Here is a 19,840-nt window from a genome sequence, read left to right as displayed (position 1 = left end):
AACTGAATCTTCTCTTGTCAAGGTCACCACAGTGAATTTGCTAGGTCAGGTAGTCAAATCTCAGTCCTTATCTGATATGACTTAGTTGCCTATAGCCCTTCCCTCTTGAAATAGTTTCTTCATTTGACTTCCAGGACACAACTATCTCTTAGTCCTCTTCCTCACTGGCTGCTTATTCTTGGTCTTCCACACTCTGAATGTTGAGTTGCCCCAGGGCTTAGGCCTTAGATATCTTTTCTTCTTCCTCCATACTTTCTCACCTACTGTTCTCATTCAGGCTCATGGTTTTACAAATCATCTTTCATTTTTTTTTCCCATTTGTTTTTGCATTCATTGGTTGATTCTTCTGTGTGCCCTGACCAGGGAGTGAACCTGCAGCCTTGGCATATGGGGATGACATTCTAACCAACTGATCTACCCAGCCAGGGCCCCATCTTACATGTTAATGACACAAAATTTTTACCTTTCTCCTGACCTCCAGATTGTATCTTTATCAGAATCTGTAATAGGCATCTCAACATGTCCTAAACTAAACATCTGGTTCCTACCCTTCCCCACCACCTACTATTCTTGCCCTTTTCTCTAGCTCAGCAAATAGCAACTCCATCCTTCCAGGTGGTCAGGCCAAAAGTAGTGGTCATCCTTGGCTCCTCTCTTTCTCTCACTCCCTATGTCCAATCTGTCACAAATCCTCTTAGTCCTACCTTTAAGTTGCATCCAAAATTCAACATCTCAGCACCCCTACCGCTATCACCCTGGACCAAACCAAAACCATCTCTCCAAAGCATTGTTTCAATAGTCTCTTGATTGGACTCTCTACTTCCTCTCTGCCCCATATAATCTATTCTCAGCATTATTCTTTCCCTGAGTCCTTCCATATGCTTGTCTACTAAATACCTTTAAAAACTGTTACCATTGATTGTTGATGGAATTAAGACAGATGGTCAAGACAGATCTTGGCCAATTTTGGGGGGTTAGGGGATTCTTCAGCACTTGAGGTGTTAAGGGAAATTGGGATTACATCCTGGAATTGTTTTCACTCTCCAGCCCATTTATGTCTTACCTCCAAAGTCCTTGGCTATGACTAACTCCCAAGTCCTACCGGTACTTTTGTCATTCCTAATTTCTCCCTTTGGAAGTACTTTCCTTGTGCCTCTGTTAAATGTTTATAGTTGGCCCATCTGTAAGCAGAGTTCTTATCTCCCCCCCAACCAGACTCTGAGTCCCTAAAAGGCAAGAGTTTAGTGCAATATGGCTTAGTCTTCTTTCTCCTCCTAGAATATGCACCTGCCCCCATCCATCCTCCCTGCCCCGAACTGTGGCAATCCTTATAAAAGTTTGACGCAGTTCCGTTAAACAGAGTTTAGCATAAGTGCAGGTATGTGCCAAGCACTGTGTCTGGCCCAGGGGGTAAGCACCAAAGACAGAAAGGTGTAAGACAGGACAAAAGGGTTTGGGGAAACCAGGTGAGGGAGTAGAGAAGGAGGAGGAAGAAAAGGAGTAGGGAGGAGAGAGGAAGAAGGGAGCGGAGGAGGAGGAGGAGAAAAAGGAGGGAGAAGGAGGAGGAGGAAGGAAGAGGAGCAGGAGGGTGGGGAAGGGCGGGGCTTCGGGCGGCAGCCTCAAGGCCCGCTTAGGCCTATCGGGACCGCGGCCACATGGCGCTGGCCTCCTCCGTGGCCGGCTCCGTCAACGGAGCCCGGAACCTGCTGCAGTTCCTGCGACTGGTGGGGCAGCTCAAGGTGAGCGGGCGCCGGCGGGCGGGCCGGGGCAGGCCGGGGCAGGCCGCACAGAGAGAGGCCGGGGCGGCCGCGAAAGACAAGGCCGCCCGCCGAGCCGGACCCTCCGACTCCCTGCGCGGGCTCGGGCAGGGCGACCTCCTCCGCTGACGCCGTGCGTGCTGACGGTAGGCGGAGGAAGCGAGCCGGCGGAGAGGGCGCCGCCAGCCTCTAGGCCGCCCCCCGGCCGGGTGGAGTGCGAACCGCGGACCTCCCGCGTCGGGAGGCGCGCCTGGGGCTCGGCTGGGGCCGGCGGGGCAGCCGCACCGCAGGTTTCAGGGGAGCGGCCGGCGCGGGGACGTGCGGGACCCTCTGCTTTGGCCCGCGTCTGCCCTGAGTACATTTGCGGCACAGTTGGGCGGGTGGGGTCAGCTTCTGAGCACCCTTCAGTCCCGCAGATTTTAAGCAGAGTGGTCAAAAATCTGACCCACAATTACTTACAAAATAAACAAGCCTTTCTGGGGTTTTTGTTTGTTTGTTTTTGTTTTTGTTTTTTAACAGAGGATTTTAGATAGTACCCACTGGAGTGACATGCGGAGTGACCCCCTCCCCGTTAGTGATGTTGCTCAATTTCTGCCAAGTTCAACCTGCCAGAATATCTTTTCCCTGCCACTATTATTATAGTTTATAAAATTCTTCAGAAATGTAGACTTCCAAGGAGGAAATGCATTCTAACAAGATCACATCATGATGTGAATAAAAGGAAGAATCTTTAGAAATGCTATTATGCCTTCTGCTTAAGAATTTGGAAGTCTATTACTTGTTCAAGTTAAGAGCTTTCACAAGGGTGTTCGAGGTGTCTGTCTAAAGGGGTTGTTGGAAGGCAAAACTTCCCAAGGCTTGTAGTTATGAAAAATAAGCTACTTTACACTTTTGATTTATGTCTAAAGGACTTGTATGTGTTCTGAAATTTATACATGAGTAACACAGAGTAACTTGACTATTACTTTTTATTGTATACTTGTGAGTTATCCCCCCGCCCCTCTGTCGTTCTCTTACTTCACTCACTGGTTTATTTGATTATAGGTGTCGGTCATTTTAGTTAAGTATTTTTTAATTTGCTCTGAAACCATTAATCTTGTTTCTGTGTCCAACTCCCTGGACTTCTCTTGAAGAGCATCGCAGGTAGGTAAAATATTTATTTTTATAAACTTATTTTTCTTCTTCATTTTCATCAGAGAGTCCCACGGACTGGCTGGGTGTACAGAAATGTCGAGAGGCCAGAGAGTGTATCAGATCACATGTACAGGATGGCAATTATGGCTCTGGTGACCAAAGATAATCACCTCAACAAAGACCGGTAAGCTGGAAATACGAGTGTTTGTCAGATCGGGTCTCTGCTCTGTGATTATGCACTGCTTTTCAGGACTGAGGTGTGTGTCAAATTCTTGTAGGTTGGTTTATATGTAAAGAAAAATTATTTGAGGCAAACCATGCAGATTCAGGATGTGAGAATGGGCAACTCTGTGTGTTGCTGCTTGAGTTGTAAATTGCACTCTTGAGTGTTCTCTTGGCAAGTGAAAGAGCCTGCCTTGGTCTCAAGGAAACATACGTGTGATATACTAGGGTGTCCGGGCCTGTGAAGTGAGTGTGTTATGTCTTACATTTTATCATTGTAGTAGTGCTACTGTGTACTTTTATCTAGCTAGCCCCTTTCAGCAAGATGACTTTTTGGAGTGGTATGTGTAAGATGTAGCCGAGAAAGAGATATTCTCTCCTGTCAGTCAAGCAATAGAGTAGAATACTTTCTTGAGCACAGGACAAAGTTCCTAGCAATATAAGACATTAAATAAACACACAGGCCCAAAGTGGTTTCAAAAATAAGTTATGTTAGAAAATTAGCACATACTCCAGAGGAGAGAGCACCTGTTCTTGGGACTCTGAGATAAGCTCTGAAAGGTTGACTAGGTGGAGGAGTAGAAGGCACAGCATGCCGAGGAACGGGCATGGAAGCGAGAGCCCCGATGGCAGAAAGGTGAAGGTATACTTTGGAAATAATAAGTAAATCAGTTTAATTGCAGTAAAGTTTCATTAGGGAATCTGAGAAGCCCTGCTACTCTGTAGATGATGTGGAACTTAGATATTTGTCAAACAGTACAAGATAAACATTGTGTCGAATGGAGATAAACCCAAGAGTAGTCTGAGATTTTAACTGATCCTGGAGAGACCACAGGTAGGGAGGGGACACCTACAAGGAGTCAGTTAGGCTTTGTACTGTCTTGGTAACAGTGGGAATTTTAACGAGACTGGCTCTCTGGGACATTCGTCTCATGACCTGCCTTCATTATTTTGGCAATGATTATCCTAATCAGTACTCATTATCATTGATAATCATAGCCATTTGTTGCATGAACATGTGCCTGGAACATAAATTATCAAATTTAATTTTCATACCAACCTTATGAACTATTTTCTCTCTTTTTCAGATGAGAAAATGAAGGCTGAGAAAACTTAGCATTTAAAGAAATTAAGTAAATTGGCAAAAGTCACACAGCTAATAAATGTCAGTTGCTAGATTTGAACCCAGATCTGTCCAACTCTTCATTTTTCTGTAAAGGGCCTCGTTTTGACATCTAACTAGTATATTGGAGAAATGATTGTTTCTCAATTTTGTATCAGTAACTAAATGCTATAACCAGATCATCTCCTGGCATTGAAATCTGAAGTTATCTTTTAAAGTGATATATGAGAAAACAGCCATTTCTAAAAAGATACAGGCTAACAATTTCCTTTGCATTCTCATGTTTTGTGTTGAATATTAACAGTTTCGATTCAGAACTGCTGAAAGTTGGCAAAGTATAATTACTTTTGGAAATACTGTATTAAAATACTCTGTGACAGTAAAGAAAGCATAATATATTATGTAACTTGAAAATAGTCTAGGGAAGGAGTTTGTAATGAATATAATCCTATGTAATTATTCACCATTTCTTGCCTGGTCAGATGTGTACGCCTAGCCCTGGTTCACGATATGGCAGAATGCATCGTTGGGGACATAGCACCAGCAGATAACATCCCCAAAGAAGAAAAACATAGGCGAGAAGAGGTCAGTGTTGACAATTGACTCCACAAGAAACCACCAGCAAAACCTGTTACTGAAGCAAAGCTAAATTTGTCAGACCTATTAGAGCAAGGGAGTGCCCCACCTTGACAGAGCCTTAGTGTTTCAGTAGCAGAAGGGGAACGTCAGGGGAGGATATTTATCGAGTTTTAGAGCCTGGGCTGGAGGATATTTAAATGGATCTTACAAGACGGGCAACTAGAGGAGACTGCGCCGAGTTTAGGACATAATAACCTTGGGTTGGTGGGGCTGATGAGGCAAAATCTTAAGACGCTCTTGAAGAGTGAGCTACTAGTGTTTACTGTATTTTGGGGTTTACAGTCTTAGCTTCCAGAAGCAAGGATTTCCCTGGAGTAAGACCCAAATGGTTTTTGCTTGTTCTCAACCTTATTTAATATAAGAACAAGAAAGTGTGCCTGTCCCCAGCCTTGTTTGACACAGGGACAGTAAACTATGTTGCTTTCAATTCTCATTAGTAGGAGGAACAATGGAAATAGATGGAACTTGAAGAAATTCTCATCTGGGTTAAGCTCTTTGGAGAAAAGTTCTATAACTTACAAGTATAATCATTTTTATAATTATTTGTTGGATTTTAAATGAGTTCGTTAATTTAGTGGTTAGAAAAATATCTGTTAGTAAGAAATGAACATCAATAAAATATGAAATCAATATCATTTTGGGCTCTAAACCCAGAGGCCAGGGCCAAAGAGGAAGACATAGTTAAAGCAGAGGCTGCAAAACCCATGAAGGCTTTTCTTATAATGCTGAATGGCTGGTTCTCAATTCAGGGATCTTTGCAAGCTATTTTTATGATAGGCTACAGATCCTCAATTGCTAAGTGGACAGGACCTTTATATTAGATGGTTGAGCAGGGCAGGTAGCCTTAAATAGCTGTTCTCAGAGCTGAGGAGAGGTGAACTTAGTAGCCAACAGCATTTTTGCCCCTCTACAGGCAAGAAAATCCACAAGGAATCCCAATTTAGGAGTTCTAACACATCCTAAATTATGGGTACAAGAAGAATAGTGTAAGGCATGTATTTTTCCTGCCAAAATATAGGTCTGGAATGTAGGCTCAGTGTTGTTACAGCCTATGGAAAGGGGGGAAGCTAAGAAATTCTTTCTCTATAGAGAGTTTAGACCATCATCATGGGTGATCACTTTGTAAGTTGTACAAATATCTAATTAATGCATTGTACACCTGAAATTAATATAATATTGTATGTGAGCTGTAACTAAGAAGTAAATTTAAAAAGTAATTTGAGAAAAAGATGAAAAGGCATTAAACAATCCCTAGGTTGATTAACAGAATTAATTTGACAAGAAACCAATTAGCTCATGATACCGAGTTACAGAAAGGAATTGACCCTGAAGCAGAGGATGTTGATTAATGACTATGACAGAGAGAAAAAGAAGGGGAAAACCTCCTTAATTATATATCTCATTTCTGGATATATGGTAGTTTTATTCAAGGGTACATCTGGACATTGTGGACGAGAAATCATATACTGAAATACCAGAGTGTAACCAAAGATTTTAAAGTGGCGCAGAGGAAGAAGAAAAGACAGGCACATAGTGAGTTGAGGCTTATTCTATAAAGGAGCAAGTCAGAACCTTCTGAAGAAGAAGCACGGTCCAGAGGAAGGATCTCCCACTACTGAACATAAGAGAGGACCTACTACCATCCTGACAAGAGCTGAGTCCTGGCCACCATGGAGGGGCATAGAGTGCACCTGGACCAGCAGAGTGTTGCTCTCTTGCTGGACTCTATCCTGGCAAGGATGAAAAATCTTTGCGGCCTCACTGAACCTCCTGCCTGCTGCCCACTCCTTCTGATTCACAGGAGAATAAATACCATAATCAGAAGGGACAAGGGAAACATCTTAGAGAACTGCAGGTCCTTGGACAAGAAAGCAAAGGCTTGGAGAGCACTGATATTCCATTGCCTCTTCCTGCTGCTGGCTAAGATTTGAGAACAGAGAGATCTGGGAGATGGACTATCCCTTATGCAGATGGTGTTTATGAATGAGTCGTGGATGTCTGAATCAAGCATTCAGATAATTAAATGAGGGCTTCTTGGCCCGAGGTAGAATGCACATAATAAGAAGCAGGGAGCGTCTTTTGCCCACAGGATATCCAATTCCATCCAGAAGGCTTTAAACCAAAGGAGGGTGGAGGAAATTCTTGATAAGCCTGGGAGGTTGGTTGTTTTGGAGGAGAGCAGATACTTGGATGAAATGAGGGTGAGGGCATAGAAGAGAACATTTGGGGGCCAAAAGCAATATTTGTAGTCTGATCCCTTCCTAAGCAGGATAGAAATACGGGGTCCAGCACAAATAACATCTCTTTTTTTATTACAAAATCATAAGCATGTGATTCTATAACAAAATATCATACTCAAGCACATCATATGACATTTTAGGTGCAGTGTTCAAATTGCTGTCCATCTCATGAGAGATAGTCATGTACCCTACCAACCACACTCAAGGAAGCCTTACTATATAATATAAAGCAGACCCTGCATGCTTTATATTATAACCCCAGTTGGTAGAGGGCTCCTGGTAGGGATCATCAAGAACTAGTGGGATGGAACTTGAGACTGGATTACAGAATGGCAGGTTATATTCCTTTGTAAAGGGAGAAACTTAAGACAGAAGAAGAGTCATGGTTATATATGTATCTGCGAAGGCTGAAGTTGCTAATGAACTGAGAAGGGTTCAAAGGAGAAGAACCAAACTTTATTATGGGAGTCAACATGGCAAAATGGAGAAAATTAGAATCGTAGTGAACATTTTATAGAGTGCTTAGTATGTGCCATAATAAACATTTTATATATAAACTCTTTAACCCACACAGCAATCCTTTCAGGCCGGTACCGTTATTAACCTCATTTCACAGTTGAGAGACTGGAAAGACAAAGAGGTTGAGCAACTTGCTCAGGTTTCCACCGCTTGTAAATGGTCAGCCGGTTTCAAACCCGACGTGAATTGATAGTCTGTAGTTAATTGCAGCACTGTTCAGCCTCATCAATGATGCGTGAACAATAAATAATGCTTTCTGGATGCTTGTCACAAAACTAACAAGATGTTTGCTGAAAGCTTCATTCAGCTCAGAACTTTAGGCAGATTCTTGACATGCTTTGCTAACACGAAGAAGCAAGTGAAATTTTCTCTAAATCTATGTGTGAACAAGGCAAAAAAAGTATGGAAGTGGGTGTGGCAGGGCTCATGGTCAGGAAGGGAAAGTCTGGCACCCTCAGCCATGTACCCCGGACTTCTGTAGAGTCAGTTTCCAGGGGTTCATTTAAAAAGGTGAGAATCATTCTGTGGCACATGCTGCTAAACAAGGAATATCAGCTACCTAAGAAGCCTCAAAATGTGATTCTGATTGTATAATAACAAATGATATCCATGAGTTTAGATCCAGAAAATTGTTACTCAACTTCAGAGAGCAACAATGTACTTATTTATCTTTTATGTTTTTTAAAGGACATGGTGATTGTAGTCAACAGGAAGCTAATTAACAAGTCAGTAATTGGATGTGATCTTCAAAAGGCCAATTCAATCCTAGGCTGCATTTATAGAAATAGAGTGTCGAGCTTGAGGAGGCTGTAATTCTTTCTGTTCCACCCTGGTCATATCACCCATCAGTAACTGCATTCAGTGGTGGGTGCGTGACCTTCAGTGGAATAAAATAATCTCTTGTCAAACCAGAGCTTTTATGTTTGTATTCTAAAAGCTTAGAATTTTATATACCTATACATATATGTTACTCAGTTTATTCTTTTCAAACAAAAGCAATAGGCAAACGTGTCTGGAATAGTGGAAAGATGAATCATTTATAAAGAGACCTTTAATTTTTGAAAATGCAAAGTATTTTTTCAAGTGTTTTGCCAAGATTTATGAAAACGAAGCAAGGGAGAATGCAGGTAGAAAATAATCTAAATTTTATACCCCTGAGGGTGGTATGATGCTACAAGCCATTCAAGATAGTTATGTTACTATGTACAAGAACAGATTGTTGATACTGGCAAATATACTTTGCTCTAGAAGAGGTTATATTCTTTAATATTTTTTCCTCCCAGTAGGAAATAAATACACACACAGATACCCGTATTTATTTTCATTGCTTTGCCCCAATTCACTTTCTGATTATATATAAGACCGTTGCCACTTTTGTACTGGTAACCATTTGCCAAAAGCGATTCTTACAACAATATTCTTTTCAAGGAGCCTAACTTCTGGTTAGAGCTGAAACAGATTGAGGTGTAGGATGAGGATGGTCAAGAAATTTGAAGCCATCCTTGCAGACCCAATGCCCCCAAAATGTGATATTTTAGAAGGACACAGGAGCAACACAGAAATGAAGGGAGTGAGGGAATGAGGCTCCTGGGACTTCAGGGACTAAAAATAAGCAATGAACACACTCTGCTCTCTCATTCTCTTACCTTCACTTTTCTTTGGGTTTTGACTCTCAGGTTTGTGGCTCCTGCTGGACAAATGCAGATGGCCCCCAACTGACTGGCTTGACTTACCTGGCCATTCCTTGGACCGGTCACTGTGGCCGCTGAAATTCTGGCCCAGCTGGGTCACCGCATGCCTGTTGGACATTGTATTTGGGAGAGTGAAGAGGGCAGGAGGAGAGGTTAAGCACAGTGGAAGGACTAGAGGGACAGTTTCAGCTGGATATAGGGAAGTACTTTCGGTCAGTGCTGCCTAAAGCCCCTTTGGGCAGTCTCTTGAGGTACTAGGTCCCCATCACCAGCCATGTTTATGGAGGGAGGACAAGTATTCATTGACACTGTTGAAGGGTTCAGGTACTTGCCATGGATGGTTTGGCCGATTACCCTTCAATATCCCTTTTCAGCCTGTGAGTCTGTTAGGCTACGAGATGCTGTCATGTAACTTCCTTTATGTTACTGACAACTGCCCATTTGTATGGTGCTTTACATTTTGCAATAAAAAGATTAGCAATAGAAAATGGACGTAATAGCGTGCAAAACATTTCGGCAAGCGTTGTAATTCATTGCTATTTTCCTGTTCTTTCCACCCGCAGGTTTGTGTTGAACTCTAGTATGCGTATGATTGAAATTTATGTGGGCATCTTGTGATTCATTCACAAGATGTAAAATCTTTGGCCTCACTTCTGATATTTCTATAATTGCCTCACACCCTCCTCGTGGTCCTTTTCTATGTGTGGTGTGCTGCAGGCCACAAAACAAGTGCTTAGTGATGCCCATGTGAATAAATACATGTTCTTATTTAATGTACATAACTGCCCTCATTGTAAGCCATAAATATTGTCCAGTTTGAGCCCAGTACTTGGCTTTTGTAGATGAGTTTACATGCGAACATGATTAAAATAATGGTTTTATATTTCAGGCAGCTATGAGGCAGTTAACCCAACTTCTCTCAAAGGATCTTGGAAAGGAGCTCTATGAACTTTGGGAAGTAAGTATATAGGACAGGTTGCTTTTTATTTATTGTGATGACTTTCTGTGCCTCAACCATGTGTTAGTTAACTTAGATTATCTTAACAAGCTGTCTCTAACTTACTACTTTCTAGTCTGTGTCTGTTTTTCACCTCTCAGCTGCTGCAGGAATTTTTCGTGGCTAATAGTTTGTATTCCTCCAATTTCCCCATTTTCCTTGTCACCATAATGCCTGGTACACATCCTGATTCACGGCCCCTGGATTTCCTGATGCATCGCTGTCGCCCCCAACCCTGCCACCCCCACCAAGCCCATACCCACCACCCATTTCTGGTCCTTGGAAACAACGTGGGCTCTGGTGGTTCAGTACTGGGTTCGACCCGCACCGCACGGCTTCCTGGCTCAGTGACCTTGGGCACATTCCCCTCCCTGTATGTTGCCTACCTACGAAACTTGGAAGGGTTGTCAGGGCTGACTGAGGTCAGATGAAGTGCTGCCATGACGCCCAGCACAGGACAGGGGCTTTGTCAGCGCTCGCTCCCTCCCAGTGCTGCTGACGGGGAGGACTGCAGAGGCAGCCTGGCTGGAGGGCCAGGGCACAGAGAGCCAGCGTGCCGCCCTTGCCCGTCATGGTGCTGCTTCTCATTTGTGAAGAGAAAACAAAACAAACCCCTGCCTGTTCAGACCCATGAGTCCAACGGCCAAATGGACAGCTCCACCTAAAGATCCGTAGGAACCTCAACTCAACATGGCCCTCCTCGCTATCTGTGGCCATTTTTATTATTTAAAAACTCTTTATTGAAAAATACAGAAAACTACACGAAAACCAACGTATAGCACAGTGAGTTATTAGAAGAATGACTTACTTCTAGCTACCATCCACATCAAGATTTGGAACTTTGTCATTTTCCCCAGATGTCCTTTTTTATACCCTGACTAAGCACAGCCCATAATTTTCATAGTGATCACTTGAATTTCTTTATGGTTTTATCACCAAAATGTTCATCATTAGATATTTTAGTTTAATATTGCCCCCCCCATTTTTTTTAAAGATTAACATCTTTTAAACATCCGTGAATATACAGTTCCCCCTGCCCCCCTTTCCTGTATCGTTGAAGAATCCAGTCCATTTGGCCTGGAGTAGACCTTCTCGTAGTCTGGGTTTTGCCAATTGCACAGTCACGATGCAAATAGTGTTCCTCTTTGTCTGCAGATTGGCAACTGCAATCCAGAGGCTGGATCGGGCTCAGGGTGGATCCTTTTGGCAAAGCTGTAGGTGCTGTGGGATTCTTTCATCGTGTGACACACATGTCTGAGTTTTCTTGGTGCTTATCTCTCAGTCCTTTGTGGTTGCAGGCTGGTACTCGGTTCCTACTTCCTTTTCATTTAGTAGCTACAATAACTCTGCTAATGGTGCTTCTCCCTCATCTACTCTCTGGTTAAGGGCATACAAGAAAGGTGTAGTAAAAACACATTGATGGCTTCCCTGATAGCAGGAACGGCAGGGTGATTCAGCCTCCTTCATATTGAACAAGCCCTGGCCAGACCACCTGTTTTCTTTGTAATTTATTTTTAAACAGGAACTGTTATTTCAAGACCACAGTATGGGCACTAAGAATGCTCATTGCTACTGAGTTGGTTTTTATTTCTGTGCTTTTTAATGGACAGAACTGGGATATATATGTATATATAAAATACCTTGTGAATTCATAGTGATATTTCAAATTCAGTTTGTACTTAGTCTCTTGCATGTTATGTTGCATGTCCTTCTACACCAGGAATCTTGGTTGTGTAGCATTTATCCTTCATTACACATGCACCCATCTCTGAATAACAGTCATGCGCACCACCACCACCAATTCTGATTGTTGAGAACAGTTTTAAAAATTGTTTGCCTTGGCTACCTCCATTCTCCCGCTAGTTTTTATAGTTGTGCAATAAATCTACATTGTCAAAACACTTTACCATTACATACTATAACCCCTCTCTTTTTAAACTCCTTTAACCTTATTTCTGTAAGTAACTGTAGTTGATGCTCGCCGCCAGTCCTTATGTCAGTCTCTTCCCCAGTCATTTTGGTTGTCTGAAACCTGTTCTCTGGCAGGTTCTTCAAGGACTCATAGGAACAATATTCTCTCAGCGTTACATGTTTCTTATAGTTCCTCTGTGTTCTTTATGTTTGAAGGTCAGTTACACTTGAAATGAAATCTTTGGCTCTCAAATTTTTCCCTTGAATATCTCAAATATATTACTTCCATTTTCTTCTGTCATAAAAAGACATTGCTGTCAAACTGATATAATTATGTTTTCCTTATATGTCAGATGCACTTGTTGCACAAGTGTTCAAAGGACTTTTTTAATCTATGGCAATTTTATTAGAATATGTCTTGGTGGTGTTGGTTATTCTGGGTTAATATCCTGAGGTAGTGTGCATTTTCAATATATGCTTTCAGATTTTTTTTATTTTTAAATTTCTTTTCAATATAATTTTTCCTTTTGCTTTTGTTTTCTTTTTTCCCCAGGACTCCTGTATATCTGTATGTTGTATTCTTCTTTGCCTGTCTTCAATAGTTATTACCTTCTTGCTATTCTCTATATCATTTTCATTTCTTTGACTTTTAAATTTAACCTCCTTTTTGACTTCTGCTTCTCTTAAGGCATTATTTACCATGTTTGATTATCCTTGTGTTCCTTATTGCTTAGTCTTTATTTCTAAGATGACTTTTTCTTTTATCTCTAATTACTTTTATGTTGCTCTTTCATGTATTATCATTTTCTTAATATCTTTAGTTCTTTTTGAAATAGTTTGTTGTATATTAGACCGTTTTTAAAAATGAGGATGTCTTTCTGATGTGAATTGTCTATATAGATGTTATTTTACTTTTCATTCTCTTTATCTTATGATAAGTTTGTATGGAATCTGACCATGCAAACTTGCCATAACATCTGCTTTTTCTTGTTAATTGTTCATTTTGATATACAATCATGACAGTTTTCCTGGACTTTTGTAGAGAAACTTAGTTCAAATAGCTTTTTTAACTTCACAGGGTTTCCTCTTCTGTTGTGTTGTTTTTTTCCTTTTTTGGGGTTGTTGTGTTTTTTCAGTGTAGTGTAAAAATGTGGTGGTTTACTTTCAGAGATTTCCTGCCTTTGTTCCCCTTCCCAACTCTTATCTGGGCTTTTTCTTGTCCTCATTTGTTATGCTTACCCCATTCAGTTTTGCCTTGACTCCCAGCTGTTTCTCCTCCTGTGGGGCCCTGACCTGGAAGGAGCCCCCGCAGGGCAGGTTGGCGAATACTGGGCTTATAAAGGCTGTGGTTGGAGTGGGCAAGATTCCTTCGGTGTTGGTCTCTGTTCTTACATTTTGATACTACTGTGAACACCTATCATCTCTTTAGAGATTCTCCTATTCTTGGGTCCAAAAGATGCCCTATTGCCCATAATCTCCTCTAATTCTTCCCGGACAGACACTGACCACATGCAGGGCTTATGGCTGGAGGTCGTCTGTCCCCACTCATGTGTATTTTGTGATTTCCTGGTAATGTTATGACCTTCAGCTTTGTTATTAATGTTATCCATGAGGTTTTTGGTTTTGCTATTCCTTTGCTCTGTAAGGTTTTGTTTTTTTTTTCCTTTCTGTATCTTCTGTTTTGCTCTCTATTTAATAGTTTCCCAAGCTAGAATCTAGCAAGGCATTTATGACTATCCCTTTCCCTTACATTCACATTTTGGTTTGCTTCTTCGTCCTTAACATTTCTCAAATCTGCCCACTTTTCCCCATCTTCATTGCCACATTCTCATAACTTCTTTGCTAGTGCTACAAAGTCTCAAGGCGTGATATTTCTGTTTTCAGCCTAGCCCTTTCCACACTGAAACTACAATGCTGTCTCTAAAACACCAATCTGATCATGACAGTCCTTGCTGGAAACCCTTCAGTGACATCCAGTAGCTGCAGGATAAACTGAGACTCCACAGCATAAGCAGCAAGGCCTTTCAGGAGCTGGCTCTTCCTCCACCTTCAGACTCTTCCTTCTCACCTTCCCCTTCAGCTCTCCATCCTGCCCTTGGGCGCTATTTGCAGTAAGTTCCCCAAAGATGCCACAGCTCCTAATTAACTCTAGGGCATTATCTGCAGAGCCCTCCTCCCAGCCCGGCCTCCCAGTTGGAAAGTGAAGTCAGAGAATGCCAGTACCATTACTTTTTGAGAGAAGACCCGGTGATTTATATTTTTAAAAGGAAAGTGTAATTTCACAAGAGTTTGTTATAAAATGTGTTATTCCCTAATGGTCTTACCATATTTTTTCTCACTTTCAACGGAGAAAAATTCTGGACTGCTATGCTTAGAGTATGCCATTTATTTTTGTTAAGTAATAAACTTAAATTTATTAACTATAAATATATAAGTATAAATATTACCAATTAAACATTTAAATTAAAAGTAATTATTTCTAAGTGGCTTTGAAATATAGCAAAATGTATTTGGTTTTATATTAAAATGACTTGCCTGTGCAATTTTAAGCTCTGTCAAAATTCAAATAGCTGTCTTTATAAGAACAAGGCATTTAATAAAAACCAAGAAACCTTCAGTGATTCACATCACATTATCCTGCCAGGAAAGCGTGACAGGTTCATTACCCGAACACATTTGGGGTGGAATTACAAAGGAAGACTTTGCAGGGAAACCAGGTGGGAACACTTGGGTTTTCATGGGAGAATGATTCTGTATGGGAGTAAGGGGAACCTGTGGTGTGTGACGTGCGTCACGCTCTAAGAAACAGACCTCCTGCAGCTTCTCGTTTCAGGTTTTCACTGAGGGGGGAGGGGCCCGCGGGAAGAGGACAGGTAAACTCCCTGTCTGTTACATTGCCACCTCCCTGCCACCAACACGTGCACACACCAGGGAATCAGGAAGCCACAGATCCTGACTGGACCCTCCCGAGTCATAACCCAGAGACTTCGGTCATCCTTAGATTCCAAGTATAAGGTGGTCACCAAAATGAAATGAGAAAGCCAGAAATTCACTTGGAAAGGAAAAGGAAACCTAACATTCAATGGAGAGGGAAATACTTTGAGAAGCATGAGATGAAATATTAGCTTGAAGTTAAAAAAGACCTAAACCACGCAGGTGGATTAAAGAGTAATGATCTTGAAATGAAGACAAGATACTTAACGGGAAGAAATTGCTTGGAAATGTCAATGAGAACAAATGAGGCGTGGAGGCCTGTGGTGGAACACGTGGCATTGCGCGCGCATTCTGCCCGCGTGGAGTGACGATGTTAGCTGTGACAGTCCGGGTAAAGCGTCTCTGGGAAGGCTTTGAGTACAGTGGAGAAATGTGGGAAATTCAGAATGTGCCTTTTAGCTGTGACTCTGATTCCAGGTGCCAGAATCAGAATTTTCCTGGATTTCCCCATCATGCAAGCCCAGTCATGGTGCTTTAATTGTCCCTTTCCTTAGGAATATGAGACCCAATCTAGTGCAGAAGCCAAATTTGTGAAGCAGCTGGACCAATGTGAGATGATCCTTCAGGCATCTGAATATGAAGACCTTGAGAACAAACCGGGGAGACTGCAGGACTTCTATGACTCCACAGCAGGTACTCAGTGCTGTTTGCAATAAGCGTCATTATAGTGCGGCTTATGCCTAGTGTAGTAAATAACACATTAGTGAATCCACTGTGGTTACCCTCTTCCACCCTTTCCATATTGGAGCATCTAAAAAGAAAAAGGTGGGATTTCCCGGGGAAGGGCGTGGGTGCAGGGGAGTGGGGCGGCCCTGGAGTCTGAGCGCCAGGCTCGCAGTCACACCTGCTAGGAGTGTGCCCCCGGGCGCCGCCCCCCCCTCTGAAAAACAAAAGTCAGTATTTACTTAAGTCATAGGTTGGCTTTGAGATTCGAGAGAGAGATTACTTGAAGTGCACTATGATCTGTAGGTACTCCATACGTGTAAGGTCAGAAGTGGAGGTGGAGGTAGAAAGAGATATTTAAAACAAGAAAATGCCACATGGCTGAAGTCACCATACCAATGTCATTATAGAGCACAGACCTGTAGTCAGACTGTCTGGTGTGAATCCTGGTTCTGTCACAAAATCTCAGTAACCTCCAGTAAATTACTTAACCTAGCTCTGGGCCTCAGTTTCCCTGTTTTGAAAATGCAGATAATTGCAGAATCTACTTTGCATGGTTGTTTGAGGATATAGTGGGTTAATTCATATGAAAGACTTAGAATAATACCTGGTAATAAGCCTTAGCCACCTTCATTTTGATAGTTTCCAGAGCGAGGAGCTAAGTACCCTGTATTAGTGATGGCTGGCGGTCCTGTCTCTCCCTGGAGTAAAACACCTCTCCTCCCTGAGGGCGGTTCAGGCCCAGCCCAGCCTCCATCTCCTCTGAGAGGAGTTAGGGATAGCCTTGCCAGGACCTCTCAGGGCCCTCAGGTGGCCCCACCAAACATAGGAAGGTCCCAGATCACAGACCAAGGTCCAAGACTTGATTTGCATAGTAACGAAGTTCATTTGATTTTCCTCCTTTCTTTTCCAGCCCCACTACCTCTGCGCTAGGCGTGGCTCTGATTATTTCTGTATTGGGCTGGTGTTATACCCTCCTACCTCAGCCTGCTGGGCTTTCCAGTTCATCCCGCGTGTCACGATGTTTTCCTCCTTTGTAGGGATAGGTATCATCACATGTTTCTTTTTAAAATTCTTGTGGCTTTCCTCTTACTAAAAAATAAAATCCTGACACTTCTGAGTGGCCTGTAAGCTCTGCAATCAAAGGCTACTCGCCTCTCTGGTTCCTTTCCTAATCCTCCCTGTCAAAATTGTGTTCCCTTCTTTTTGCTCAGTCTACATTGGTCTAGAGTTTCGCATACTGTTTCACAGCCTGACTTGCATTCTCGTTAACAATGTTCCTCCGTGGGTCTCTCCCCAAACCCCCACTTTGTTCACCCCATCCTATGATAAGCTGTTTGACGGCCAAGACCGGCCTCGTCTCATCTGTTTTTCATGTAGGTGGTGTTCAAAAAAGTTTGATTTCCGTTAAACAGAATAAAGTTGCAAACCTGGGGTCAGCCAGATTGGCCCGCATGCTTGTGTAAAGTTTACTGAATAGCCACACTCATTCTTTACGTATTGTCACTAATGCTTTTGTTCTACAACAGCAGAGTTGAGTGATTTGCAATAGAGCTACTTAAGTTCACAAAGCCTAAAATATTTACTGTTTGACTTTTTACAGAAAAGGTTTGCTAACTGTGTTTTAAGCAATAATTGGTTTCTAAGATAGTATATTTCACCAATAATGTCACTAAAATACCAGTCATGTTTATGTGGTGGTTTGCATTTTAACACGATTACCGTATCTTATATTTTGACACATTGTCAATGAAAAACAAAAAGTGAAACATGAAAATACCAGTAAAATAAAAAATATAGGTACTGGAAGGATTGTCTAGTTTAAACTCTATGTTTTTATTGAGGAAGAAACTTGAGCCTGGAAAGAGGGTGACTGCCCATAATTGAGTTGAGATTAAAAGTCACTGCGCTGAGTTTCTTCCTGTTTCCCTGTAGTTCCTTCTTTGAGAGGCTGCCTGGTAAAGTTTCTCCCAGCTCTGTCTAGTTTACAGGTCTGTGCCAGATTCTTATCCTTATGCATGCTGGCTTCAGGGGTAACAGAGAATAAGCTCCATATGGTCCCCTTTGGCCTCTCTCCAAGTCAGAAGGAAGGACTAGGAATTGTGTTCTGCGTTGCAATAAAGTATGGGTCAGGTCACAAAATGGAGCCCCGGACAAGGCCTGAGATCAAGCTGGAAATATTGATGTATTCTCTCTTGTCCTTATCTTTTTCTGTCTTCTTGCCTTGCAGGAAAATTCAGTCACCCTGAGATAGTCCAGCTTGTTTCTGAGCTTGAGGCAGAAAGAAATGCCAGCATAGCCGCCGCAGCCAGTGAGCCAGGCTCCTGAGATGCCCTCTTTGTTGCTGCACTCCCGTAACACACATCTTATTTCTCCACTGAATGCTGTTCTGCTGGCCTGTTGGTCTGTTGATTTCCCCAGACGTGAGCCTGTTTATTTTCAATTGCCTGGACTCCAGCAAGAAACGTGATACAATTGGGCCATAAAAGAAGCCACAGAACAGGATGTGGTCATGAAAACACAGGGTTGAGACTTGGGGGTGGGTGTCTTTTTATGAATTAAATACATAAATTTTAAAAACCTTAAAGTTTGGAATATTTATTGGAGATTTAAACACTACTGAATTTATATCCTGCATCCCCAAGGGCAAGATTCACTGAATAATACAAAGTTTAATTATGATTGCTTTTAAGAGCAGATTTTTCAGCTGACTTACTGGTAAGGATCCAGGACAATGAATGTAGTATCTCCTCAGATGAAATGCTGCTTTATTCATATGATCACTCTCTGAAGCCAGATTTTTAATTTCACTGTGACCTGCTTTAGGCCTTTGATCATGGACTTGTAAACCTGCTAACAGGTTCTGTGCCTTCCTCCAATTCTGTTTGTTGTTTGGAGATATAAATTGGGGCATGCAATTTCAACTGCTACTTGTTTTCATCTGTGTTTTCTTCTGCGGATTTACAAATGTTCAAACCTTGATTATAGGAATGTTTATCACCAGATGAGAAATATCTAATAACAAGGGAATTGCTGGGGTCATTAGATCTTATGTAGGGAGCACATCAGACCTGGTTTCTTCCCCTCATCTGCCCTTCATGGGATAAGTAATCTGCCCACTGGCCTTTAAATGATGCTCAACCATTGAGTGGTGAGGAAGGGGAGGCTACTGGTACAGACCTTGCTTGGTATTTTGCACTGATAGATTTTCGCGTAGAAGATGATGCCTGTCCCTTTAATGTAAATGTCAGTTTCCATTTGAAGAAAGCCTTTTAGGCTGGCATGGTGAGAATTCTAGGCAACGTTTCTTTGGAAACTCTTTGCAGTCTCCATGGATACCCAGTCTGCAGGAAGCAGAGTGCATGATCTCCAGAAGCAGTGCACACGTGTACATATAGCCAGCTTCTCTCTGTTGAAAAGAGCAATGCTGCTTTGCATCCCAATACTGCTGCATCATAGCAGTAGTATTTAAAAGGTGACAAACGGTTGGAAAATGTGGTGGTTATTAGAGATATAGTTGGTGGGAAAACAGAACTACATCTATCAGTATTTTGGAGTATTTTTCTCCTGGCATGAAAACATGCGCACAAAATAAGCCAAGATAAGGTTCAGATATTTGCAACTGAAAGATTGGCCGTGGCCCTGGAGTTTTATTTGCAATATTTTGCCTGCTGTATTTTTCATAAATTTATGGAGGTACTTTGGAACCCTTTACTGGATCAGACTTAACACTGGTCATTTAATCATTATCTAGGTTTCCATTTACCTGTGGTGGTTCCCACAGGCCCAAGCCTTCCTTACTGAGGTAATGTTTTTAAAAACAATGAAAATGTAATGGTGCTGTACCTAAAATACAAGAACAAAGTGAATATCAATAAAATAATAGCTGTTGAATTCATCAACTGTCTACAAATATTTCAGCATTACCACTTAAAAAATGTATTTTTCTT

The 19,840-nt window shown here is 42.0% G+C and overlaps 1 protein-coding gene across 1 annotated transcript; it reads left to right on the top strand.

The window, feature by feature from the left end:
• Positions 1-1,606: 1,606 nt before the first annotated feature.
• On the top strand, positions 1,607-19,743 carry HDDC2 (HD domain containing 2). The gene is made up of 6 exons (XM_054569920.1): positions 1,607-1,739; positions 2,954-3,075; positions 4,719-4,821; positions 10,215-10,283; positions 15,722-15,860; positions 18,121-19,743. Exons 1-6 carry the CDS (start codon positions 1,656-1,658, stop codon positions 18,216-18,218), a joined length of 615 nt encoding a protein of 204 aa, XP_054425895.1. The 5' UTR covers positions 1,607-1,655; the 3' UTR covers positions 18,219-19,743.
• Positions 19,744-19,840: the final 97 nt, after the last annotated feature.

Source organism: Pteronotus mesoamericanus, unplaced genomic scaffold, assembly GCF_021234165.1.
Source record: "Pteronotus mesoamericanus isolate MK-2021 breed Mesoamerican mustached bat unplaced genomic scaffold, CSHL_Meso_final contig_20, whole genome shotgun sequence".
In the NCBI taxonomy this organism is placed as follows: Eukaryota; Metazoa; Chordata; class Mammalia; order Chiroptera; family Mormoopidae; genus Pteronotus; species Pteronotus mesoamericanus.
The sequence above is the reverse complement of the archived record's forward strand: the minus strand, read 5'-3'. Positions and strand labels throughout refer to the sequence as shown.